The following is a 27,087-nucleotide window of genomic DNA, read 5'->3' as shown; positions in this document are numbered from 1 at the left end:
ATCATTCTGTAATTATTATATTGGAAGCTAAGAATAATTACTTTCAGATGTTTTCTACAGGCAAGGGAAAGATGGATTTTACACCTGATAACTCACTCTGAATCAAGAAACCAAACTCACGTAAGCATGTGCAATTTCAAAGAATGTTCTCCACCCACTGGTATCAGTTGAATTTAAGATCATCTCCATGATACAGAGATTTTGTCATGAGAGTACAATTTAAACATGCAAAAATATCTGTGTTGCATTCTTGTTTATCTTTTTCAACATCACTCTTTTTCCTTTGGAAACAAGCATTTCATACTGTACCATATACAAATGTCCTAGGTTGCAATATTGATGTAGTTAAGTATTCTATTACCACCAGCTGTGGGCCATTAGCTGCTATCACCCACTCTGGATGACAGGCAATGGGCCATCCGTTAGCTATTATCACTTGCTAATGACCCACCCCGCATGACAGGCAATGGGCCATCAGGACCCACCACCAACACCACCCAAACCCCCAAAACCACCCACCAAAACCCCAACCCACACCCCCCCCAAACAACACCACACCACAACAACCTCACAGGATCACCGCTTCAACTGGACTACTTCAGTTGGACTGCTACTACCACCCTAACAGGGTGTTAGGTTGTATCTGACTTTGTCAGTGCTTTTCCTTGTATTATTTCACTTATTTTTAATTTAAATCTTGACTTGTGATCTCCCACTGGTTTGTTTTCAAACCAATACAACAAGTTAAAGAGTTTCTCATTGTTTTCCAATCAGTGCTACAAATCGATGATCACAGAAATCATTAGACCAGTGTGTATATTAGAAATATTCTCAAGTGTTGAGAAGCTTTCATTTTCAGGAAGAAATACACATTATCAATATTACTATAGTGATAGTAAAAGAAAGAAAGTCTGTGTTGTTCTATGTGTAAATAACTTTCACACTGGACACATGTCTCAGTGTGAGAGAGAGTTCTGTGAGCACATGAGCTTAAATCAAGCTATTTCTGTTCTGAGTCCTCCAATTCCTAAGACTGAGAAGGAGTAAATACACTCAGGAGGCAGTATAGTCAAATTTCACACCCAAAAAGAATGCTTGGAGGAGATAAACACAAAATGACTCATACTAGCCATAGAAAAGTAGAATTTCATTAAAACCTGCAAATTGTGCATAGTTCCTTCCTTCTCCCCACTGACAGAAGTGCAAAACCCAGAGTTTCATTATGGTCATGCCTCCTTTGGATTCCATTTCCCATTTACTCCTCCAAATCAGACAGTCTATCCTAATAGCCAGCCTCACAAATTCACTGTCAGAACTTTGAGTACACTCCCAGGAGTTGGCCACATCCAAGACAAGGTGTTATGATCAGTTTTGAAGCAAGGTCTGGAAAAAGCTACTATGAGGTTTCTCCCCGTGGGAGCAGCTTTAAAGCTGAAGCTCTCCCTCTTGAGCCAGACACACACACAGGCTTGGTACCTGGTGGAGTGCACTTACAAGTGGAGTGGGAACTGACTGACGTCGATGTAATGCCACTTTTGATTGTCTTTGAAATGCTGTTGAGATCTGGGGAGCTTCCTAAGCAGAAAGAAGAAGGCAAATGTCACTCCTGTCTTCAAGGAGGGCAAGAAGGGCCCTGGGAACAACAGGCCAGCCAACCTCATTTCAATCCCTGGGGAAATGATGGAGTAAATACTGCTGGAAACCATTTCAAGACACATTAAGGACGAGGAGGTGGCTGAGAATAGTCAGCATGGATTTATGAAAGGAAAACCATGCTTAACTTACCCAATGGTCTTCTGTGATGTGATCTGTGCTTGGGATTGCCCCAACCTACATGTAGGACCTTGCAGAGAAATAATTCATTGCCAGGCAGAATGTCACAGGACAGGACTGGTAAGACTGAAAGGTCAGAACTGAATTTCAGAAAAGAATGTAATTTCTTTGTGAATCTCATGACAAAGATCAAAACATCTTCTGCATAAGTGCTCTAAGTACAGTTAATCTACTTAGATCCTAAACTATGGAAATGGCAAGGGGTATGGAACTGTGTCTAACATTGTGTTCCTTTTTTGCCCCTTCCTTACACACTGGAATCTCTCCACAGCCCACTCATCCAGTGCTAGCCAATTTTCTTCCTCAAAACCTAGCTCAAATTTACCATTCTCACGAAGGCTCTTAAATATACTTTCACACAAGATCCTCTCACTTGCTTATGACAGACAACAGCTCCCCACCATTAAAACAAGAAGGCAACTTGAAATACTGGGAAGCACATTCCTCTTGTTTAAAGCACATGTCATATGATTTATCTAATTAAATTGCCATTTCAAATAAGGATATCTTTTTATATACCCATGAGGCTGCTGCTGTAGCATCTTCAGACACCATCTGATCTGCAACCCTACCAGAGAGCCCCTGTGACAATCCTCAGCCTGATACTGTGAGGCAATAAGGAGCCAGTCTTACTCCCACGGAATGAAATGGAAAGATTCCCACTTACTGCAATAAAATAGATAAGATCCTACATTCCAGTGCTTCCACTAATACTGGTGTCACTCAGTGACATCATACCTTGGAAACAGAAACTTTATAAAGAAAACCAAAATCCAAACTCTCAAACAGATGTAAAATGCTTGATGCCACACCTGCAAACCTGCATATCTAGAAAAGCTGACATGGCTTCTGTTAAAAAGACCAGACATTTCCTCTAGCAGCAGTGCTAGCATGAGTTTTTCACTTGTTATCTTTCCTCTGACCAGTATCCTTCCTACTTAAAAATTATAGGACTTTATTATCTTCCAGTTGGCTTGAAAAAATAAAGTAGATTGTTTTAAACAGTTTGAGTTTTGTGCATCCATCAAGAGCTCACTCTTAACACAGAGCCACCTGCTGACAGCCAAGTATATTCACACATTGAATTTGAACTATCTCTGTTTCCAAGAAAACAGTTATTGGCAATTTTTTTCTCTCTCTTTATCAGTATCAAAGGGCTTTCAGGAACAGAAGTTGAAGAGCAAGTCATTAAAAACAAACATAACTATGCAGAAGACCTATTGAATTTTTAAAATAACCTGTTGAATTTGTAAATCTGCACAGATTTGAGAGACATGTTTATTTCTACTCGGAGTTGTAAGAAGAAATGAGGGGGTGAAAACCATTCGGTCTTTATTTCCTTCTCAGGGCTGTAGGGAAGCAGTCTGCCAAAATCTGATGCTGTTATTGATCCGGCAACATTCGATCCCTTTCTGTTCCAGTCATCCTGAAATGTCTCTGGTGGCTGCACCAGGCTCTCTCGCCATCCCTCACCACCTTGCAGCTCAGGGATTGCGGAGCTCTAACTTGCCCTAACTGGAGCCCTGCCTGTACACAAAAAAACCTTCCCTGGAGACTGACTCAGCCAGCCTGGCTTGCCAACAGAGGGCAGCTCTAGTTTGGGATAGGTTTGGGATCCCAGGCATCCGGATCCACGCATCTGTGGTGCCTCCTGGATGCACACTGGAGTTCCCGCAGCCATCCCAGTCAGCCAGGTAGAGCGAAGCACAGACTCGCCCTGCACCTCTGGCATTGCTGATGCTCTGCAACAGAGAAGCACAAGAGGAGCACTTTAAAGCCTTGCCCTACAGCTCTCCTTGAGCTCTCTGAGAGGCACTGATTCCTGATGATGCATCTCTTTGGTTAAGGCTTGTCAAGCCACACACGGTTACTGCACACTAAATGCTTCTGCACTTTTAAGAGAATGTGTACCAGGATGGAAAGACAAAATGCATCATCTAAGACAGAAAGGATTCATTATAAGGGATTGTGGGTCTACACATAACTTCTGTATGAAGCAAAATGGACATTTGACACTGATAGGGAAAGCCAGCATCACAGAAAGGCATGTGCCATGCAGAAAAGTCATTTAGATATGAATATAGTTAATATGTGGCAACAGGGTACAGTGCTTCAGTCATATTTGTGGAAATAACATTCAATACAACCAATCTGTACAAGGTTGTCCCAGGGACAGCAGCGAGTTTTAGATGAAAATATCAAATTGCCTTGATAAAGTGTGTCTCAAGGGAGAAGCAAGTAGGCAGCATCTGGCAGATCTCAGCACAGAGGGCAAAGTCTTCACAAGACACCTGCAGCCAAGAGCCTTTAGAAATCCACTCTGAGCAGATCCAAGCTCCCAGGTCTGTGGTCAGCCCAAACACAGCTTGCTCCAAGGACATCTTCCATGGGATGCAGCTTGGAAGGCAGACATAGCACATAATTCAGCCATATCCCTCCTCTCTACGCTTTGCCTAAAAATTAACCTTAACTGGCATAAAACTCAGAGTTGAAACAGGCTGACCTTTTACCTTGGATATGCTTATGGCAGTATATTGTGAGTATAAAACTGTAGCTTGATCTCTCCCCCAGTAGTTTCCAAGGGTTTCTACATCAGCATTATTTTCTTTTTTTATAAACAAACAAACTGGGGGAAAAAAATCCAACCCCAAACACTCAAAAGTTACGATTAGGCCAAAGTTTAGCCAAGAAAACTGTTGAGACAGAGACCTTGGCTGAGTGCCCATCAAAATCAATAGGAGTCTTTCCCTTTACTTAATGGACTTTGACTGAGCTCTGAGTGAAGGGGGGGTGGGAAGGTGGCAGAATCTGTGCTGATTACCCACCAACAAAGAAGTGTTTGAAATAATCTGCTGCCATCTGTCTTTGTTTTGCTAACCCACTCAGCTGGGCCTGAACAGAAAACCCATCAGCTGGAAGGAGAATTAATTCTTGAAAGAATGATCCCTTTGCATTTCTCACCTTCCACAAGATCTATCCCCCGTGACCATGTGGGAGATTTCCCTGCAGGATTACAGCCAACCACCACATTATAGAGAGCTCATGGCTGTCACATACATGTGTGGTGTGTCATGCAAGTCACAAAAATAAGTAGATTTCTTCAGCCTCAAAGAGCTGCCATAGGATTTCTGCTGTATCTGTTAGGAGTGGTTCAAATGGACCCCAAAATAAGGCTGGCAGCCCCACAACCTCCTCAACATGTTCCAAAGTGATGAACAGCACAATTTCTCAGGAATCATCCAGACTCACTATCAGTGCTCTAGTTTCACCATCAGTGAAAGGGTGTAGTGACTTTGTGCCCCAAAGCCTTGTAACCCACACTGATGGGGTTTGTTGGACAGATCACCCAACAGCCAGAACCAAACCCAACAGAGCCACACCTGAGGGTGGCAAGTGACAGCTCTGTGGGCTGGGGCAGGGGAGGCAAAACCAGACCTGAGGCTGGCAGGTGGGAGGTGACAAGGACTTCGGAGCTGAGCTGACCAGGGCAGGAACATGCAGTGGTAGAAATAAGGAGAGAAGAGCAAGATTATTCCAATCTGGGAGCTAAGGAGCTCACAGCACAAACCCATTCTCTGGCAGCTGGATCCACCTTAAAGGCAATGCTGGGGTGCACCACCAACCAACCCAATGGGCATCAACTCCTATTCCTAAGGGATTATAAAAGATTGCTACTCACACATGAAAACAGTCACTGTGTAAAAAAAGAAAAAAGACCTGTCAGAGTCCGAGGGCTGGCAGGATATTTTGCAGGGATGGGTACAGAGGCAGGCCAGCTCCAGTCAGAAAGCATTTAGCTCCCAAGTCAGGCTCAGACTCCAAATTGGATCTGACAGGCATTTGACTTTGGGAGCTCTTGCAGCTTACCAAGAGCATTTTTGTCCAAAGTACCTGAGCAGAATTTAAAAACAGTAAGTCACAGCAATGCTTTTCTCAGTCTGTTCCAATCTGTGATCCTTAAAAATTTCCTAATGGAGCTGCTTTGGAAATTCCACATGCACATAGATTACTGTGCAGTATCTGTGAATCTAGTTCCTGTTCTTGCATCCCTTAAAAATGAATCCCTGTTTGAGCTCACAGGTGAACACATAATAGGCAGAAGCACATGGATTCAAATGCAGTTGAACCCTCAGTAAAGTCACTCATGAGCCTTTCTATTGTTGCTTTAGTCTTTGTTTCAGACAAAACAAAAGTACAATAATTGCTATTTTTAAACTTTGAAAGGATGCCATATAAGACATAAAGATGGTCCTTGTCCAAGAAGATTTTCTAAATCTAGTTTTTAAATTAATTAGTGTAGCTACCAAGGAAGCATGAGCTCACAGTTCAGAAACAGTCCAGAACTCAGTAGTTCTGGACTGTTCCTGGGAGTCTGAAGCTCCTCAAACTTTGCTATAAAAATCATAACATGGCTGTGCAGCTATGGGAAAATTCCTCAGCTGATAACCTCACATTTTGTGGTGAAAAGCCCCACAAAAGAAAATGTCAATATTTGTAAAATAAAAATTCATATTTCTTCTTGATTATTTTTTCTTCCTGTGGGAAGTATCACTCAACAATAATAAATTGTAAAGGTATTAGAAATGAATGAACAACCAAGTGATTTAATTTTATTTAGAGCTTATATATCTTTGAAGTAGCAACTTTTAAAATGTAAAATAAAATATTTAAGATTTTCCTTGGCATGATCAGAATAAACAAATATTAGGTTTCCAGTTCATTATCTTCAATTATCTCCTGGGCAATATTTCTCATTTTCATGACTGCTGTCCCCTCAATGCTCTCCATAAATCACCTTTCAGCTAAATGCTGCCCACAAATACATTCAATTCATTCACACATGCAATATTGCAAAGGGGGTAAATGATGGCAAAGCTTGACCTTGAGATTTTAATAGCCCATCCAGCTATAAAGCATCTAAATTTAGAGTTGTTTGTCAAAGTATTTCACACCACTGAGACACTCTTGACAGGGTAGTTTTTCCTATGTATGCAGTGTGTGCCAACCCATCAACACTGTCTTCATCCTATTATTAAAATCATTGAAAACCAAAATGAACAAAATAAAATACCCACCTGTGAAATCTCAGAAAAAAGAATGTTTTTTCTACAACAGGTAATTCACTGCAGTGAAAGGTTAGTCTTTAGTTCAAACAGAGCTTTCAACATCAGAATCTTTTCTGGCCACAGAACCATTTCCAGCCAATTTCAGAAGATTTTAATCAGTATCAAAATATGTTCCCATCTTCTTCTACACACTTGTGCAGAGCTGAGAGATCACCTTTAGGAGGAGCCTCAATCCCTCCTGTACAGCTTACAAAAACTCTCAGTGGCTCCTGCAAAGCTGTTCGATATTAAAAAACGTAGTTTTATTAGTGAAGATTCTGAAAAATATGGAAAACAATAAAAAAACAGCCTCATGAAATCCACTCTGTAGTCTTCTCTTAAAATAATCTGCTGTATCTAACCCTCCTGTGATGGATGCTTAACTAATTTGCTCTTAAAAACTTAACTGATGGTGCAGTAGTGGTTAACAAAAATATTAAGAATGAACAACCAAATCTCTAACATAAACAGCCCGACAGAAATAAAACAGAACCAGAAGCAGTGGAGATAGAAATCTGCTGAATCGTATAAACAGTTTAGAAACAAATATTGATATTTTGAGGACACAGTGAAGGATAGGAAGTTGGTTCTCTTTGGAAAGGAGAAGAAACAAATTTGTTTAGGGGTGATCACAAGAGTGTTTCTAACAGAAATCAGGATCAGACTTAACTGAAAGCAGCAAAGGGCAGAAAGTTGAATAGAAGGTTAACTCCTACAAATCTAAGCCAAACCTTCTAATCTGCTACCTTTGCTGCTCACACCACTGTAAACACATCTGTTTCCTCCTTGCACTCCCCTCTTGGGTCAAAGAGGGTGAGGTAGAGATGCACTTTATTCTGCATTAATCCCAGTCGTGTTAATTGTCAGAGCTTTGAGAAATAGAAGGAATGTCCAAATTGATCCTTAGTGTCTGGACTTGTCCTTTGTGTTACTTAAGCACTGGCCCAAGCAATGTCTGTGTCTAATTGACTTCACATCTTCAGTCAGCAATTGATCCCAGCACCAAACAATCACCCTAGAGGTGAAATGTTTCTTAATGGACAACCTAATTCTCCTTTCCTACAGGTTAAGCCCCTGAAGGCATAAAGAAAATGTTATTCCATTCCTCTTCAGAGTGTTCTCTAAAATCACTGAAGTCCATGATTGATATCTCCACCCAATCTTCCCAATTCCCAAACTGCTTAGCCCATATACCATGTTTTTCCACATGTCAGATCATTCCCACTTTCCTCTGAGTTTGTTCCAATCTGACTTTTTTTCTCAAAGGATGGTAAGGAAAACCTGGCCTGATACTGAGTGCTCACCAATGTGAAGTTGCAAGCAAAACTACTTCAAGTGCTTCCTTCTCCTCCCTGTTAAACATGCCAGATGCAAACCTTTTTCCACAGCAATATGACCCCTGTGAGGAGTGACTTAATCAAACTTGTCTAACTTGAACTACAGTGGTAAAGTAATGTGTATGGAGGCAGTCATGGCACTCAGCAAGGGGACAGTAAGGGAGTAATTTAGCAAGAGGGATTAACACCGTTGCTTATTTAACTCCACCTCTAGTGTTTACTCCCTTCAGCATCAGCCACATACCTCATCTCCTGCATGATTAATATTTTTAGTGATGACTGATGCAAATGGTGCTTAGGATCCCAGCTCCTATGTCAGTGATTTCACCCATCTGATGGTTTTACTGCTGCTTACTTAGAAAAGAAAAAGGTAAAAAAGGGGTATTAGTGCAGCTTGTAAAACTACAGGTAATACCTTTCTCTCCTTTTCAGTTCAGGACAGTCTTTGAAAGGACATGTTTTTCCTGTTACTCTTGTACATCTATGTTTGCATTAGTTAGGCATCTGTGTTTGTATTACAACTGCCATGCAAATTGAAGCACTAATGCTGCTGGAGGAGCTTGTCCTTGCAAAACCCACTGTCCCTGCCTCAGAGCTGTGACAGGCCTTGCATGTCACCTCAGAGGGTTGCTTAGCAGTGGCTGTACTCATAGGATATCTCTTCAGATAACTTTGGGATGAGGCATATGACCAGAGAAAAACTAAGTTTCTGCAAGACCAAAATTTCCACCTCCTCCAGATATTTGTGCCCCAGCCTGTTCAGAAAAATCCATAAAGTTACTGCAATTTCTGTATGATTTCTAAGGGGCACTCTCCCTTCCCTTCCACGGAGAGATGTGGAGACAGACCATCTGACAAAACACCTTCTCCCTTATTTTCTCCCTCCACAGCAGAAAAAGCTGCAGTATACACCCAAGTATTGTGACAGTAGATAAACACTTGTTAAGAACGCCTTAAAAATGCACCATTTTGCAGAAACAACATCAGCTCTGCCCCAGAATCAACCACACGATACAAGTCCAGAGGAAAGTGGCTGTTTGGCTTCCAGTGCTCAGAGAACAATTTACTGTCCCTTGCTTCCTGCTCTCTATGATGTATTGTCAAGGACTAATTGCAAAAGTATAACAGAACTAAATGCCATAAGAAATAAAAGGGTTAACATATGAGATGGATTCCTACACACCTGCAAGACCTAAGTAGCTTGAGGAGGAAGAGATAAAAGTCTGGGCTTAGCTTCCCAGGGGCAAGTTTGTTGAGCTAGAGTGTGCTCTGAGGAAAGGAGCTATTTGATTTATCAGGCTGGTACGGAGATGCCACCCAAGAAAACAATTTGCCCTGGACTGAAGAAGTTGATTTTTTTAAAAGCTGATAAAGGCCCCAAAAGCTGAGGACTGAAGAAGACATCTTGCAGATGTCAGCTTGACTGCTAAACAAAGGGGGACAGTAAGAGTTATTTTGAGAAGTCCTTTCTGCCCTAAACAGGCTGGTTCAGGAAAAACAATCTAGGCAAGCAAGTGACTGATTATTCCTGACCCTGGGGATGACCTGAGTGCTGGGGACAAGGGCCTCTGGAGTCATTCCCTGCTCAGCAGCGCCAAGGTTTCCAGGTGCAGATCCTGGCCCTAGGTCAAGCTCTTGCTTGAGGCAGGTTCCAATGCTCCTGGCTCTATTTTCCCTGTACAGTAGCTGTGAGCAACAGAATCTTGTCCCGGGACCCAAAAAACCCGTGTTTGTGTCCATAGGATATGTGAACAGGAAGCTCTGCCTCTGTTCCTATGCAGTAAACAGAAGCCACGGCTCCCCTGCCCGTAGGAGTAGCAGTAAATACCTCACTACTGCACACATTAATCCGAGCTGTAAGCTTATTCACAGGCCCTAAAATCAGAAGCTGAGACACTTAATCTGTTGATTTGCTCTAATGCCGGGAGGCTGCAAATGAGATTGGCTTCCACTGTTACTATATTAGCTGTGACCGGCTAGCGTGCAGAGTGCATCTCCCACACTTGCCAAACAAAATCGTCCCTGCTCCGTTCCCAGGTAAACCATAAGGCATTTCCCGGAGAAATACCCTTTCCCAAAGAGCGCTGCTCCCGCATCCCTGGCTCTGCGGACAAGCGCTGAGCCCGGCGGAGCTGTGGCTGTCCCGGCAGCGCTCCCTGTCCCAGGGCACGGCCCCGGTGCCGCCGGGGGAAGGCAGGAAGGCAGGCGGGCGGGCAGGAGGGGCCAGCGGGGCCGGAGGAGGAGCCCCGCCCGCCGCACTTAAGCTCCGTGACCGGGACTGCCCGCGGCCGGGCGGGCCATGGAGGTGGCACGGGACTGCGTGGGATCGCTGCTGCGGTGAGTGCGGGACACCTCCGCCCCTTCTCCGGCCCTTCTCCGTGCCGGCGGGTCCGGCTGCCGGGGGTGCCCGATCTCAGCAGCCCCTGTCGGCCCCGGCGGGGCGGGCGGGCTGGGGGATTGACTCCGATGGTGTGCGAGAAGCAGGTCGGGGCGCTGCCGCTGCCCTGAGAGCCTGGCTGGAGCTCTGCTGAGGGAAGCTGGGGCAGGAGCTCTGCAGCCTGAGCTGCCGTGGAGGTGTAGTGCCTCTGGGCACCCGGGGCTGCGGCTGGGTCTGGGGTGGAGCGCCGGGAGAGGAGACCCGGGGCAGCCGGGAGCCGCTGGGACTCGGGGACAGCATGAGCTGTCGCAGCTCCGCCGGCGCTCCGCATCCTCGGAGGTACAGCTCTGTGCGCTGCTCCGAAATCCACCCGCTGCCAGCTGCCTTTGCGGTGCTAACACGGCCCGTGTTTTAGCAGGAGAACCACGCTGCGATCCGGTTGAACCCTAAGTCTCCTGACTATTTTCCGACCTTTTTCTTTCTATTCTTTCTTTTGTTTTGCCTCGCTGTTACTGCTGCTGTGGTTTGCCAGCGAACCCTAACCTAAAAATCAATCAGTGCAGTATCCTGGAGCGTGTTGTGCAACGTTGGTTTTTCTGAGTGAGACTGAAGACCATTGCACCACATTCTTAGACAAACATATGGGGCATATTGCATACAAAGATAAAGAGTGAAATATGTGTACAGGGCTCAAGGCAGGCTTTTAATCCCCGCGTTCTCCTGGAAAAATAATTCATTTCTTCTGCCAGCTTTGACACTAGACTGAATGCTTGTGGCAGCATTTGAGAAGCCCTCTCTAGCAGGTTGTAGTTATCCAAAACCAACAGGATAAGATGCTAGAGTTTGAAGATATTTGATCTTTCAATTATAAATATATTTTTGTGTTTTCCACAGACATAGGATTCCTTCTTCCTTCAAAGAGGAGCTAAGACTTGGTTCTATTTGCTTTTAAGATTAAGAAAACAATAGTGGAGTTGTCTATATTTAACATGTCACTCAACTTTCTAATAAAACTGACTGCACCTTGGTTCCTTTCCACCACTTGTCTCCTGACTTAGCTTGATCAGCTTTTACTAGGAACCTATTTTTGCTAACTCCAGTCTAGCAGAGGAATTCCCTGTATCAGAAATTGGTTTGTCTGTGATTTGAGAACAGCTGCAACAAGAAAGGATCTTCCAAAGAGCCCTGAATGTAGGCTGGCCTGTTGGAACCTATGACCTAGGAAGGAGAGTGGCTCACAAAATAAAAACAAGCTTTCAGCAATAGGCCAAGAAATTGAAGGTTTCCCACTCTGTTTATCTGGCTGGTTTTCATCATACTGGTTTTGTATCCTCATTAGCTGAAACCTCAGCCTGCCCTGGAGTCCAGACTCAGTGCTTCATAAGCAGGCTTAGTTTAAAGATGATATTGACAGGTTTTATCAAAATGTAGGTGAGATGTCATCACTGTTAAATAACTTCTTAAGACTGTTCCTGTTCAGTGACTGCCCGGTGCAGATAATGTAAGCCCTGGTTTATTAGTCTGTTTGTTTGTTTTATTTCTCTGACGTTAGATAGAACTAGGCAGCAGTATGAGGTGATTGATCCTGACTGCTGGAGAAACTTCTGCTCAGACCTTGAAAGCATGGCTCATAGAGTTGGCTGGGGTGAATGCTGTTAGCTCAAGTCCTAACCCTGAGCTGTGCCCCTAACACTTCTCATTCTTTGTCAGCATGTGTGTTTTGGCTGTTTCCCTTATGCTTTGTCTTTTGTGATTGACAGCTTGGCTTAAGTAATGGGAAAGAAAATTTTCAATGAGACTGGTATTGACTGTCGTCACAAAAAAATAAAAAAAAATTGGCAGTACTCACATATATACCACTCGGGTTACTATTCTATGCAAGTTTTCAAATTTGTGAGGGAATGAGATGCAATCAGCAGTGAAAACTCTTGAAACCAGAGTGCTGCACTTTCTAATGTCAGGGTGCCCTGTGAAGTGGTGTCACCAGGCTCAAGGCAGATGAGCAGGCTCTCAGTCTGAGGAAGAGACTCAGTGATTCAGAATGTGAGCTGCCCACGATCAGTGGGGTGATCAGGGGCTTATTAACTTAGTCAGCAGAGAGATTGGCAAACACGTCCTGTCCCAGCAGGCTTCCCTTCTGTGGAGCTTCAATGCCTGTGTCAGTGCTGCTGTCACCTTGCTCTCCTTCCTGGCCTCAACCCTCCTCCAGGAGGAATAGTGCTTATTAGCTCTTCATTTTAAGCAATGTTTGTTTCCTGAAAGCCAGACTGACTGCTCATCCTCACAGCTTTGATACAGGAAGGAGAGAGATTTCCATCAGCTTTGTGTGTGTATGTGCCAAATGTTGAAAGCCAGGGACCTTCTGTATAGGCAGCTCTATCAACAAAGGTATAGAATGAGCTAGAACAAAATGGTTGAACATTCTCCTCCTTTAAAAAAAATTAAAGCTCCAGTAATGCCAAGGAGTTTTTGAGGAAGGTAAACTTGGTGCTTAGAGGAAAGGCAATAGCCCAGAAGAGTGGTTCAGAATGAAGTCTGTAAATTACTTGTTTGCTGAAATCTGAATCTGTTCAAGCACAAAAATTACATTCTGTGCATTCCAAAAATATACGTAAAGACCAGATAAGAGGTGTGGAAGAGATATTTATTCTCCACGGTCAGTGTGGATTCGCATAAAAGGTGTGACTGGGACATCATTAGTTGAGTAACCTTATACCATTTCATTGTTGTCTTGGAAGTCCTGTACTCACTCTCTGGCTGCAGATAAAGGCTGCCAGTTCACTCTACCCTCAGTGAAAGTGTCTGAGAAGAGATTTTCCTACATAAAGTTGACTTTTTACTCCTATATGGGAGAGCAGAATGGGGATGCATCCCTTTCCCACCCCTGAGCAACTCAGTATTAAGGAGCCAAAGATATATACAGAGGGTAAAGTCCAGGAGTGTGAGAGACAAAATATTGCCTCCCTTTAAAAGACTTAGAAATCAATCTTTCTCAGGTGTCAGGCAGAGTGTCATTTTTGGCAAGCTGACTATTGACTTAGCCATTATCATTTGGCAGGAAAAAAGTGTCCCCAGGTGTAGACGAGAGCAGGTCTGTACCTTGGTGTGGGAGTAGGCTGTTACTAGCATTACATATTTGGTTTACCTAAGGTAAACATGCAATTGCCCAGAAAAGTCTAAATCTCTTTCTAAAAGTGGTTGAATTCTTCCAGCCTTGCTGGCAGCCTGCTCCAACACTATGCATTTATGTACTTGGATCTTAACTTTCCTTTAATTTCATTTAACTCCTGATACCAGCGTTATTTTTTGTTTTTCAAAACTAGATGGAGTTTTATAGTCTACAGATATAATTTACAAACAAATGCCTTGACTGTTTGGAAGTCAGGTGTAATTATGTTGCAAAGCTCTGCTTGCATTCTGCCGCTCGGTATTTTAAATATGTTTTTAATGTTTTCAGTCTTCCTAAAGCAAACTCGTATCTTAACACACAAAATTGCTTTCAACCAATTATGTATCTTGCTGAGTGCTTATCTTGTGAGTAAAGAGAATGATCTAAGTAACTGAAAGCAGTAAGAGCTGCTGCCTTTCAGTATTACAGCCCATCAGCTTCACTGTAATTGTGACCTTGATGTCAACTGAGCTAGAGGTGTCCCACAACTGCTTGAAATTTTATTAATTTCAAGTCTTTCCAAATGTCGTGGGCAAGAGAAAGTTCAGAGATAACATATCTGTGAGGCTGTGCAGTATTTAGTGCTGAAAGCAAGGTCCAAGAGTGTGATCTCTGAATTACTCATATAATTATGATTATGTCAACAGTCCTCCTCCTTCTCACAGTACTTGACATGACTGTTTACGTAACTGTGTTGAATTTTTATTTGTCCTAGGTCTTTCATATCCATGGGAGCATCTGTAGGAGCAGTAACAAAACAGACCCTGTTCCCTCCTCTCATGCCTGCCGGGCGCCCTTTCCGTGTGTCCAATGCCTCCCGGAGCAGCCGGAAAGGAATTGTTGCCAGCAGCCTGCAAGAGCTCCTCAGCAAGGTATAGCAAACAGTCCCACTCTGACTGAAATTACAGTGAAATACAGTATCCCAGAACGACAACCCACAGACTCTCGTTCTTCTAAAAATCATTGCTGGGGAAGTCCAGGAGAATATTTCAGATAAGCAAGTCTCAATATGAAATGATTGGCTCTCTTTAGAATGCTAAAATCTCCTGAGTTTGGGTTTTTTTTTCAGACTTTAGATGCCTTCGTTATAACTGCTGGAATAATTACTCTGGTTTTGGAGGAAGATGGCACAGTTGTGGACACGGAAGAGTTCTTCAAGTCCCTGGATGATAATACACACTTCATGGCTCTAGAAAGAGGACAGAAATGGACACCAGTAAGTGTTGACTGCTTCTCTCTCATTTGAGTAGAAGTGGATGGAGGAATTTTTGTGGTTGCTAAAATTGTTGGAAAGAGAAGAGGAAGCAAAACATCCCCAAAGAGGCAAGGTGTCAACTCCTTGTTGAGCTTTCCTGGATGAAAAATCAAGCTCATATTTTTTATTGTCCCTTGTTTGGACATAGATCTGTTGGCAAAGGTCCACCAAGAATTGAAATAAAACATTACAACTGAAAATAATTATAGGGAAAATACCCTGCTTTTGGAGAAGCTCAGAAATATATTTATTCTTGACCCTTTTCATAACATAAAGAAAATTATGACTTTGATTTCATGAAGTTAAAGCATACAATGAGCTTAAAGGTTATATTTAGACTGTTAAAAATGCCCAAATTAAATAGTATAAAGCAAGTTCTGCCTTCTGAATAAATTTTGCATATAGCCAGAAGTCAGCATCAGAGCCTTCAATATATTTAAGAACTATTAAAACGGCTTGCTTTAGCCTTCTAATCATATCAATTCAGTGTTCAATTAGTTATTTTGTAGGGAAACAGTAATTTGTACATTAATAACATAGAGGCAAACTCGTACTTGGTTTTTCATTAGATGGCTGTTGCTGGAAAGCTGGCATCAGAATTTTTTCTACCAGAGCTGTAGAAAAGCAGGAAAACCATTTAGCAGAGCTGTAAGCAGGAAAACCATTTTTGTGCCTGCACATGTATGGTTTGACCATGTGGCCATGTTTTCTCAGTCTCTTGTTGCCGTGTGGGTAGCCTGCACATCTTTCCCCAAAATACCTCACTGGCTTATCAAGCTGTGCATCTGGGGCATGAGAACAAGAAGTTGCAGCCAGGATGTGACTCCACCTTGCTCCTTTCCCCTGTCTCCTGCCCTGCATTGCAGCAGCACAAGTTTGAGTGCAGCCCCTCTTCAGAATGTGCTGAGTGACAACAGAGGGAGTGTCACAGCTTCACCAGTCACCTGGGGCTCTGTCCTGCTTTATTCAAATATTCTGGGTGCTAATGGGGAGGGGTGTGGGGACATGCTGCCAAGCACACCAACTACTTGTTCATGTCCCAAGCTGTTGTTGATAGGGGACCCCGTTGCTGGAGCTTGGAGGCTATCAAAGTAAAACAGACATAAAATTGCTGGCTAATGATATACTGCTGTGTTTAACTTTGTCTGACTTATCATGACACTGTCTGAGGGCTGGGGTGACAAGTACAAAAAGGCCCAGTCTTACACAACTTTATTGCTTCATTTAGCATGCAGAAAACAGCCTGGCAGCTGCCAGGTCTTTAACCTTGAGTGGAATGTGCTGAGCAGAGGATCCCGTGTATCCACTAGATGTCTCTGTAAATATGGGTTCTCTTTGCTATTTTCATTTTGGTTTTCCTTTCTTGAAGCAGACACCCTGCAGCAAAGGGCTGCTTTCAATAAAGGAGGGTGGATTTAAGGTGGAAGATGACTTTCCGTGCTCCCTCTCCTTTGCTTTTTCTCTTAAAATCTCATTAAACCCTAGGCCTAATCAGCAGTGGTTCCCTTCCAGTGTTTCTTTTTTGTAGGAAGGAAGAGCTGTTATGAGCCAGGGCTTGAAATGAGTACCTGGCTTTTCAGAGATGTCATCTTTGTAGCTGTCTCCAAGAGTGCTCATCAGTATTGTGTTCCTGACTAAACAGAAGGACCTAATGTTATCCTGGTTATTTGGTGGCTTAACCTCACTGCCTCAGAGAGCAGCTGGAATGTACCAGGATAAATAAAAGGCAGGAACACAGTCCAGTGGTGTTACCTGTGGCTTCAGTGTACTCTGAAGAAGCTCTACTACAGAAAATAAATATTCAGGAGGTGCTATGTCACTCTAGAATTTCAGTGTCTGTTTGGAAAACCTCAGAAGCCTGTTTTGGACTTGAAAAACATTACATAAGCTGCAGACCTGATTTTCTATGTGCTAATGCTTTTAATTCTAGTTTAGAATTGGCCAAGAACTAGTCGTAAGACTGGAATAAGCAAAGCTGCTTCTGAAGAGCTGCATTATTGACAATTGTCTTGCTGTAGTTTCCTGGGTTGCGGTACAAACTGTCTCTCTCTCTTTTTTAATCAGACAAAAAATGGAGTTGTCGCTGTGAGACAAAAGAAGAAAATGGGAGTGGCTAACATCACATTTGATCTGTACAAACTGAACCCTAAGGATTTTATTGGCTGTTTAAACATCAAGGCAACTTTCTATGAGATCTACTCTATCTCCTACGACATCAAATGCATGGGAGCAAAAAGCGTATTGCGGTAAGTGTGTTTGCACTGCTGATCAGGTGTACATGTTAATGTAAAAATCTGTGTTTGCTATTGGTTCTGTATGGTATATTTATAAATTTAGTATTTTTATTATTTCTTACATACTGGCCAATATGCTGCATGTTTCCTTGTAAGGTAGATGGCTGACTTGTAAATCTTCCTCTAGCTTTTTATGATGGAATCTTAAATTTCCCCCAAGGCAAAACTCTTATCAGCTTGTATTTACTGCAAGGATGCAAGTACAGCTTGCTTTGTTCTGCTGAGAGAATTTCCTCACATTTCCTTGACTTGTTTGTTTGAAGAATGCAGGAGGCTGGGGAAGAAACTCTTTGAAGAGGAGATTTCAAGGGCATGAAATGAGAGGAATTTGAGATCTAAGGCCAGGGGTCTTAAAGTTTGCTCAGACATTGCAGTTCCTGTTTGCCAGATTCACCAGTAGAGCTACATGGAGGCAAAGGAAAATGGAAGAGAGATGACACTCTGCTGTCTTAATGTGGATTTGTCACCTGCAGTAAGACTCTGTGATGTCACTGTTCTTAAGCCAGCTGGTGTGGTCTCTGGGCTGGCTAAGGGAGCCTATCAAGGACCACTGTCTCCTGCAGGACTGATCTGTGCTGGGTTGTGAGTTTGGAAGAACTGGCTGTTGGGAAATGCTGTCTTATTCAGGGGCAAAATAATACCTGTACTGTTCACTGTGTTCAGCAATGAGTTAAAAGTTGGTGCCTTGTCAAAACCAGCTGTGTTCAGCCCTGGTTCAAGAAGACTCCTGAGTTCAGACACCTTCCCAGAGGTGCCACACTTGCACAGTTTAAGCTGCAGCCCTGAATTTCTATGCCTGACTTTTAGAATTCTGATTGAGACACAATGATGTGGTGTTGCTGTGTTTTATTACTTGAGGACCAGATCTGACAGACAGATGTATATGTCATAAACGAAGTTTTCACTTCTCCTGAGTGACATGTAGCCTTATTTGAAGCCTTTAAGCAGTCCCTTCTCCCCTGATGCAGGTATGCTAATTAGCATTGTAATGCTAATCTTGCTCCCTGTCTTTCAGCCTGACTGAGCTCTCCCACTCCACTTGGGTGGTCTCTTTCTTAATCTTTCAGGCTACAGCTGGTGTGCCTGTAGACAAGACTCCTCTCTGGTCAGGCTGAAGAGATTATCCAGCTACATGCTACACCCACCTGTAGCACTGACTTCATTAGGATTTCTTCAAAGCAAAGGTTTGCCCTTGGACAGCTGCACTCCTCCAGTTCCTATGTTTGTCAAATCTCTGGAGCCAAAACAAACTCTGGTCTCTGGCTGCCTGCTATGGAACTGAGTATCAGCACTGAAGCTTGTGCTGCTAAGGAGAGTTTGAAGTGACAATTCTGCCTCCCTGCCAAGACAGGGCAGCTGGTGAGAAAGGAGCAGTGCTGGCAAACAGCTGAAGTAGCTGTGGAGTTCTTCTGGAAGCTCTGTTATGTTACAGAGTTGAGCTGTAAGGGAAGTGCCACTGTCAGGGCAGGACTATAGTCTGCTAGCAGAGAACAGGGGTGACAGAAGAGATAACCTTGGGTACCCTTGAACACAACTGTGGCATGGCCTGTCTCAACTTGCTGCTGAAATCGGAGACAGAGGATGTCAGGATCCTGGTGTAGTCCCTCTGCTAATGAGTTCCAGATTGCTAACTCTGATGCCCTCTCCCCGAGCCCACATGCAGAGTGTGAAGGGAAAGGACTGAAAAATGCTGCAGCTGTTCATGATAGGAGGGGCTGGAAGCCTGCCAGGTCTGATTAGTGCATTTCCCCTCGCGGTGTTTCCCTGTAGCGTCCGACTGAAGGATCAAATGTCCAGTTCAACAAATAACTTGCTCCATGGCTTAGGTGGCAACTGCTGTTTTGTGCAAGTGACACACTGCAGCTGCTCCACAGCCCAGTACCAGGTGCAGCTTGCTGTACAACTGTAAAGCTCCTTGGGCTGTTCTCTGTCATGGGGGAAGAACATGTTGAAGTGGCACGTGTGGGAAACATGAACAAGGGTGCAGTGTTCTTTAAAGGCTTCACAGGCTCTATGCACAGGGTATTCTGCTATTTTGAAGCATTGGATTTCAAACCTTTCATGACAGTGGGGTTAAAAATGAAATTGTAGGAAGAAGACTTTGCCTTTTCTGCTTAAGCTCAAAGGACAAGTGAATAGAAGCAGAGGGCTCACAGCTGCGTGTTTTCTTAAACAGGAATTCAGAAAATCTTCCCCCTTTTTTTGCAGAAGAGAGGCTGGCCTGGTTTCTGCATCTTCAGAAACTGATCCCATTACAGTTTTGGAATGGTTCCCGTTTTTGTGTACTGCTTCCCAATGCCTCAGCTTCATACTTGTGAGACTCCTCCTCACTTCTGGGGGATGAGACTCAAATGTAGCTCTTAGTCCCTGCCGTTTCTTGTAGAATGGAAGGAAGATGCAGCTACAACTAAGTTGAATAAATGACCATTCAAATACTACTGTCTTCATTCCCCTGTGAAGATCCACAGTTTATATTGTTGACCTCTGATGCTTACTTGATGTTATCTTATGGATTTGTAGTGACTCTTACACAGCATTATATATTTAAATGCTGATTTTATCAAATTTTTTAAAAATAGAATAGTTGTGAACTGAGAATTCTTAAGGCTTGCAGCTTGGCTGGCACTAATTCACCTTCTTTGCCTCTTTTGCTGTTGGGTATCTACTGTAACGGGGTTTTTCAGCTTCAGATTTAATCAGGTTTGATCTGTGGCTTGGAGATATACACAGGGTTGTCTCAGTGAATAACAAAGGTGAGGCAAGAGGTGGAGTAATGCTGCTGGGCTCTCAGGCAAAGCTGTCTTCTGCGGTACTGTGGTAGTTTGAGTGATGGCTTTGCAGAAGGCCTATAAGTGTCTAGCAGGATGTCAGTCTACTTTGTTAAATATGATTTCTGGTTTTGCCAACATGTTTTCTGTCAATCAAGTATTTTTTCTAAAGAAGGTACAAAAATTACCATCTTCTCAGAAGTGAGAAGGAATGAGAGGGGGTTTTAAAACATAAACTTGAATCATCTTAAAGGTGTTGTGGTGGAAAGGGGTAATGTAAACTTGCTGGTGATTTTTTTCTTCCAGGAAAGTGCTTCAGCTACTATCCCATGCAGCACAAATAACTGGACAGTTTCTTCTCTATACTGGAACCTATATGTTGCAGTTGATGGGTGAATATGATGAAGATGACATGTGCACAAGGTCAAGGCGGGACTAGTGACCACAGCCACACTTCTGATGCTGAATCCTTTTGCTTAAAGACATTTTCTTGCCCAGTTTGGATTATAATAATGTTGTAGTAGGGGGACATCCACTAATGTGAACTAACATTTTTCCCACTTGGGAATGCTTGTAGTCATAAAGTATTTGATGCTCACAGGCTCTTAACACCACAAAAAGATGGGTGCCTAATGTCTGAGGATTTGGCAGAAGGAGAGAGAGGGCAGGTTTTTGCCCCAGCAACTCTAAATGGAGAATAAGTATACTTGGAAACTCACATGCTTTGTAACCAGTGTCATATTTTTTGCACCAGTCAAGACATGGTTTTGTTCTTTTGTAGTTGTTTGGGGTTTTTTTATGGCTGCCTACTTGCATTCTGAACAGAGTGGGCTGAAAGGTGAGAGCAAGGGGCCTGTGGGGTTTTTTTGTTTGTTTGGGGTGGTTTTGTTTGTTTGCTTGTTTTAATCCTTAACGGTGGTATTAGTGTGAAACTGGTGTTGAGGTGAAGTGTACTTATTTAATCCTGCTGAAAATGGAACTACAGACGACAACTTCAATCCTAGTTCACTGACTGACTCTCCTCATGAAGTCTAATTGGAGATTCTGCAACTACTAAGCAGAAGATTAAGATTTAGCCTTACTTCCCTTAAAACAAATAAAAACTTTTCATTATAGTTCTTTATATTTTTCTTCAAATCTTCAGGATGTTCCTGTTATTATGGGTCATACATTTGAAGAATCTAATACATTTTTTAAATTAATCTGATGTCAGTTCTGCCTGAGCATTGAATAATCCGCTGTGGTTTCATGAATATGGCTTATAAGCAACCTGCTGAAGCTTTTCTCAGGGGTTAAAACATCACTTCTGTAGTTTTTACTGTTAAAAGATGACAGAGACTACGTCTCAAGTTTTGCTTGAGGTACATGTAAGAGATGCTGGAGGTTTTGTTGCCCCTGAGTTCAGGGGAGAGCAGTAAGACACTACCTAGACTTGCATAACATATATGTATGCTCTAAACTGAATATTTGCCATATTATAGCCTCCCAAGACAAGCTATAGTAAAAGACAAAGTAATGTTTCCTCCAATTTACTGAACCGTTGTTATGCCCAATAAGTAGCCTTAGGTGTTTTGTGTCAAAATGCAAACTCACAGTGGTGAAGGAAAAAAGCCCAACTTTGGTTGTTCACAGGTGCAGCTTTTGAGTTTTTTGTCTGCTTGCACATGAAGAATTTTGGGAAGGCTGAAAGCTGTTAAGATGATAGATATCAGATGCAGGAAATTTGTCTGGCCTGAGAGTAGATGCCACCTAGTAAGAGAAGCTCTGGTGCAGAAAGGACTGGTGGGGCAGGGAAGGAAATCAGGAGGAGTGAAAGGGAAAAGACCACTATGGACTCCACAGTGTTTGCCATGCTCTGAGACAGGAATCCATCAGCTATGTGCACCACATGCATTGACCAGCTGGAGGAAAACCTGATCTAAAAGATAAGCAGAAAGGTGGAAAAGAGCAAGTATCACTGTTGGTGAGCTCTATTCTGACCTCTTAGCTGGGTCACTCGTATGTGGGAATATTGCTCTTGCTTTTATCTGTAAATCTCACCTTCATGTATTTATTTTGCCTTCCCATTATAAGTGTGGCTATGCCAGTTGGAGCTGCATCTTTCAACTGCCTGTTGTGAGGAAAAGGAGCCTAAATCCTAGTGCTAAAGGAACTGATGGACACGAGTTTGGTAGGTCTCTCCCTGTCTCTTCAGTCATGGTATTACAAATAAACAGACAGCTAAAAAAAACCTTGGTGTCTTTTCCTAATTCCTGTTGTTTCCCATCTGCTTCTGAATGTTTGCTGGAGGAGGCAGAGGGCATAATGCTCCAGATAAGGGGAGGATTTGTTCTTTCCTAATTTCTCACAGGGAAGAATGCCTGGAGCTTGCAGCACTGTCAGGTGTCCTTCAGAAGAAAACAATAAACTATTCTGGGAGGAATGAGAAAGAGGTTATATCAAAATGGAAGCTTTATATTTTATCTGTATTTTTCTTGACCCCCCTGCATAAATGATTGTTGCCATGTTAATAGTTTGCCAAAGTTTTTCTATCCCTGTCAAGGAATTGCATTTAACTGACTTTACAAGGACATGGTAATTAATTCTTTCAGCTTTTAAGGACCTCTTATTCTATTAAAACAAGCATACCTCTTGAAAGCAAATTCTCTTAAATGCTTCTAAGAACATTTATGATGCTTATGGTGGGAACACCAGCATTAAAAAAAAAAACAACAACTTAAATAGTTCATTATTGCTTTGTTTGAGTCACTTCAACATCTTCAACTTCTGTAGTACAAAGGGTTTTGCATGTCTGAACTGTACAGATCCCAAATTCCAGCGTTCTGTAGCCAGAGGCAATTGTTACAGGACTAACACTCCATAGTTTACAATGGCACTATCTGGGAATCCAGCAGTGATCTGAAAAGCTAACTCACTATGAATGTTCAATGTTTTTAAACAGCTGCTGCCTCGGCAGCTTAACACCTAAAACTTGAGCTGCTGAAGGTCCTGTGAGCAGCAGTCTCCATCTTGGAGCAGTTCCCTCTGTTCAGCTGTTTGCATTCTGAATTAAAGTAACTCAGCTTTGATATTTTCTCAAAATGGGAGAAATGTCCTGAAAGCTGTGTCTAAAATTCTTTCATTGCATCTGAATCTGGGTTTTTAACTGGCTTAGTATTTGAAGGTGATATTTGCTACTGTACCAGTTTCTTTCCAGAAATAAAGTTTTGGCTTTGGGTCACGCTGGAGGACTTTGTCATTCTCTCAGTTGGAACCAGTGTGATTTTTTTTTTTTTTTTTTTACAGGCTGCTTAGGAAACATAGCTTTTACTTCAGCTGTATATGGTATGCAGCAAAAAAAAAAAAAACCAAACTTTAGCATTCTCTGCATTTCAGAAAAATATATACAAGTGCTGTACAATATCTAGCAAGACACAAACTAAAAGCACAGGCTCTTAACTGCAGGTATGTGGAGAAGCAGCTAGATTTTTCTACTTGGCATTTTTAGCTTTAGTTTTAATTTGCATAAACTCAACTAACCTGCACTTGCTACTGTGCAGGTTACCAGACAAGGCTGGGAGCAGTGACATGTGGAAGGTGTGAAACATTTGCTGCCTCCCTGCTTGCACTGACCCTTTTTCCTTGTTGCTTTGCATCACTTACTAACAATGCACCAAGTCATACTCTCTGGTTACCAAAAAAGGAATTTTCACTGAAGTAAGCGACCCTGTTGACTCAGGCCCTGCTCATGTTCTGCAGACAGAGCAAAGTTGCTTTCTTCATGACCAGAATGAAGAATCTAGTAGCTTTTGTGTGTGTGCAATTTGTCATTACTTCATTTCCTTCCTTTCATAAACCATGAATGTTCTCTTCCACCTTCCGATTCTTTCAGGAGAAATAGGATTACAGGCCCTTCTGTCCAGGGAGAGAGGAAAAAGCAGGGTCTGAATTCCTTAGATCATTTGAAATATGCTGTAGGAAACATCATTAAACCCTTCCCTACAGAGGAAAGAAGGATAAAAGGAAAATTGAACTTTGAGCTGGAATTTTTTTCAGTGGAGTGTGCAGAGAGGTAGGTGTTCACAATTTTGGAAATGTTGGTAATTCTGAATTTTTACTGTGAAGATAACCTCATATGATAATCTGTAACTGGTAGAAGTATAATTCTAAACCATTTCAGTGTGCTTCTTCCCTGAGATAACACTTGAGCTAAAGGCACAAGCCTCTTAATTAAGATTTTAAAAAATGTTTAAAATCAAAGTACAAAGCATATTTTTTACTTGATGCCCCAAGGTTTATTAGAGGTCTTAATGTGACTAACATACCACTTCAGTTATGTATTAGCAAATATCCTTGTGGGGTTTAGAGTTTACCACTGCTTTCTCTACCTTACATTGTCATATACATAGCTAAGATATTTTAAGTGTAAGGATTGTTGTTTTGCTAAAGGAAAATATAGTATTTTACCACTTCACAATTTTCAAGCTCAGTAGTTTAACTTGCTGTGAAAATTGAGATGGGTGAAAGTTGTGTTCAGTGATGGCAACATTTTCTGCTGTGTGATGCCAATTTTAAGGAACACTCTTCATGAATAAATAAAATCTAATTGTGGCTTTGGATGCTGTCTCTATTCATTTCCAGATTAACTTATTCCTGAAATAATCATGAATATTAATGAATCTAGGGTCTGGCACAAACAGTTTCCAAATGCTGGACTGCGGCAGTGAAGTAACTGGATACTATTTTGTGGCTCTGAACTCTTAAATCTCTCTACTGCTGACTCACTTTCTGGCCTCAGAGAAACTGTACAAACTGTGTTTCCTTTCATACAGAAGTGTTGCTTTGCTCCATCTTTTACAAAAGTTGCAAAAGACTACAAAATACTGAGTACAGGAGATAGAAGGCTTCAGTGATCTCTGGTGTTCACTAAACACTGTTAGGATCAAGGACCTCTATTTTGCCTCACAAAAACTCTCTGAAGTCATTTACCTACAGTAGTTGACATTTGACTGCAGGGAAAAAAATTAGTTTAATGAAATACCATATTTGTCTAGTCCAGGATTAACTTAAGCTTCAGGGGGGTAACATGCAAGTGTGATTTGTCTATTGTTCTTCTATCTAATAAGTACATCTTGCATTTAGCTTAAGGGACAGATTTGCAGAGCCTGTCTCATGGAGCAGTTCCCCTCTTGTGAGGGAATCATGGTGTGGTTTCTTGCTGTGGGAAAGCACAAAATAGAGCAGTATTTGGTTTAGTGGCAAGGCTTTGGCAGTGAGCAGCAGAGGGATGCTGTGGGGTGGCCTCGGTGTTGTGCAGAGCTGCTTCTGTCTGGCTCCAAAATGAACCCACCTCTGCCAAAAGCTGAGACCTTCAGACAAGTCAGTGATGTCTCTGTGGAAACATATTTAAGAAAGGGTAAAAAATGCTGTGCAGCAGCTGTGAGAAAGAACTGAAAAAAAATGTGGGAGATAACCTGCAACCGTCAAGGTCAGAAAAGAAGTGGGAGGAAGTGCTACATGTGCCAGACAGAGCTTTTCCTGAAGCCTGTGGAGGAACTTGCTGGAGAAAAAGCCACCCATGGAGGCCTCTCTCCCACAGCAGGTGGACATGCCTTGGAGGGAGCTGCAGTTGTAGAAAGCCCATCAATGAGCAATTCTTCTGACAGGAGCTGTGGCCAGTGAGGGACCCACCCTGGAGCCATCTGTTCCTGAAGGACCACACTATGTGGAAGGGAGCCATGCTGGAGCAGTTTGTGAAGGACTGCATCCCGTGGCTAGGGCCCAGAGTGGAGCAGGGGAAAGGGTGAGAGGGAAGGAACAGTACAAAAGAATGGATGTGGACTCATCATGACCCTCATCCCTCTACACTGCCTGGGGACAGGGAGAGGAGGGAGAAGAGCTGGGAATGAAGGAGTGAAGTTGAGCTTGGGAAGAAAGCGGAGGCTGGGGAAGGTGGTTTTGGTTCTGTCTTTGTTTCTCAACATCTTGTTCTATTTTTTGCTGAAAATAAATTAATCTTCCCTGAGTTGTGTCTATTTTGCAGATGTAAGTTATTGCTGAGTTAATCCCCCCATCTTTATCTTGACCCACAGACTTTTTCATCCTATTTTCTCCCCATGTCTGTTGAGGGGATGAAGTGAGAGATTGGCTGGTGGGTGCCTGGCAGACAGCCACGTTCAACACACCACAAGCACAAAACTCTAGATGGAAAAAGAAGCAAAAACCCCAAGGTGTTTGTGCTAATGGTGGCTAGTAAAATTGGAAACAAATTTTTTGGAGTGTTTTCTGAATGGCTTTTCGCAGAAATGTTGCGAGGGACAAAATCAGTCATAGGCAGGACAAAGTTGATATTTTCCCTTTACTAAGCTCAATCTTGGGCATGGTTTTTCTAAGGTCATCCATCAGTCTGAATCGTTCCTAGTAGGCCCCACTCCTAATGTGTTCTTGATTAGGAATATTTATTAATAAATAGCAATTATCACTTGAAAAAGAACTTTGAAATAGTACTGTTAGTTGTTTCATAAATTAAAACTACTAATGAAATGTAACACTAGAAATAAAGTTTGACTTTATCGACTCCAGAATCAGGATAATGCACTTTGTGCAGTTCCAACATAAAATGTTGATGGACCAACAGTTTTCTAAAAAGTGTACTTCAATAATTAGCATACACTATGTATAGATTAGATTGGGGAGTTTTCAAATAATGTAACTATTGTAACAGATTGTTTGTGATTCTGTCATATGTTAAAAAAAAAGAAAAGAAAATGCTTAGATCCTCAGACAACAACTGTATTTAAGAAAATAGTAGCTTAATGGTATGTAGTCAGCCTATTATAGACCCAGAGAAATCTCAGACATCTAAGAAGTCCTTTAAAGTCCTATATGTAATTTCTGCTGACACATTTTTAATTACATCATGAAGTCCATAACATTTTATGTTAAAAACACTTCTAATTACAAAGCATCT

General features: G+C 42.4%; 1 protein-coding gene and 1 long non-coding RNA gene across 4 annotated transcripts; one reads left to right on the top strand and one right to left on the bottom strand.

Moving 5' to 3' along the window:
• Positions 1–6,421: 6,421 nt before the first annotated feature.
• LOC146441840 (uncharacterized) lies at positions 6,422–10,419 on the bottom strand. Its single transcript, XR_014850060.1, has 2 exons — positions 10,344–10,419; positions 6,422–8,629 (listed from the first exon to the last, which is right to left on the bottom strand). It is a non-coding gene; the product is annotated as an uncharacterized LOC146441840 (long non-coding RNA).
• Positions 10,420–10,469: 50 nt separating this feature from the next.
• Positions 10,470–21,261, top strand: CIDEA (cell death inducing DFFA like effector a). Of its 3 annotated transcripts, none has more exons than XM_085052515.1 (6): positions 10,470–10,612; positions 14,537–14,693; positions 14,891–15,037; positions 17,141–17,322; positions 20,445–20,591; positions 21,053–21,261. In XM_085052515.1, exons 1-5 carry the CDS (start codon positions 10,575–10,577, stop codon positions 20,575–20,577), a joined length of 657 nt encoding a protein of 218 aa, XP_084908641.1. In that variant the 5' UTR covers positions 10,470–10,574; the 3' UTR covers positions 20,578–20,591; positions 21,053–21,261. The 3 variants fall into 3 exon arrangements, with proteins under 3 accessions (XP_084908641.1, XP_084908642.1, XP_084908640.1); XM_085052516.1 differs by having other exon boundaries at positions 20,445–20,602; positions 21,064–21,261; XM_085052514.1 differs by having other exon boundaries at positions 20,445–21,261.
• Positions 21,262–27,087: the final 5,826 nt, after the last annotated feature.

Source organism: Lichenostomus cassidix, chromosome 2 (assembly GCF_008360975.1).
Source record: "Lichenostomus cassidix isolate B80296 chromosome 2, HeHo_3.0, whole genome shotgun sequence".
Classification (NCBI taxonomy): domain Eukaryota; kingdom Metazoa; phylum Chordata; class Aves; order Passeriformes; family Meliphagidae; genus Lichenostomus; species Lichenostomus cassidix.
Note: the sequence above shows the minus strand (reverse complement) of the source record. Positions and strands in the feature narration are given on the sequence as shown.

Bases quoted from the DNA above. Each gene is read 5' to 3' on its own strand.
- CIDEA (XM_085052515.1), top strand. From the start codon at position 10,575: ATGGAGGTGGCACGGGACTGCGTGGGATCGCTGCTGCG. The intron at 10,613-14,536 runs GTGAGTGCGGGA...TATTTGTCCTAG, and splicing joins TGCGTGGGATCGCTGCTGCG to GTCTTTCATATCCATGGGAG. The intron at 15,038-17,140 runs GTAAGTGTTGAC...TTTTTTAATCAG, and splicing joins GAGGACAGAAATGGACACCA to ACAAAAAATGGAGTTGTCGC.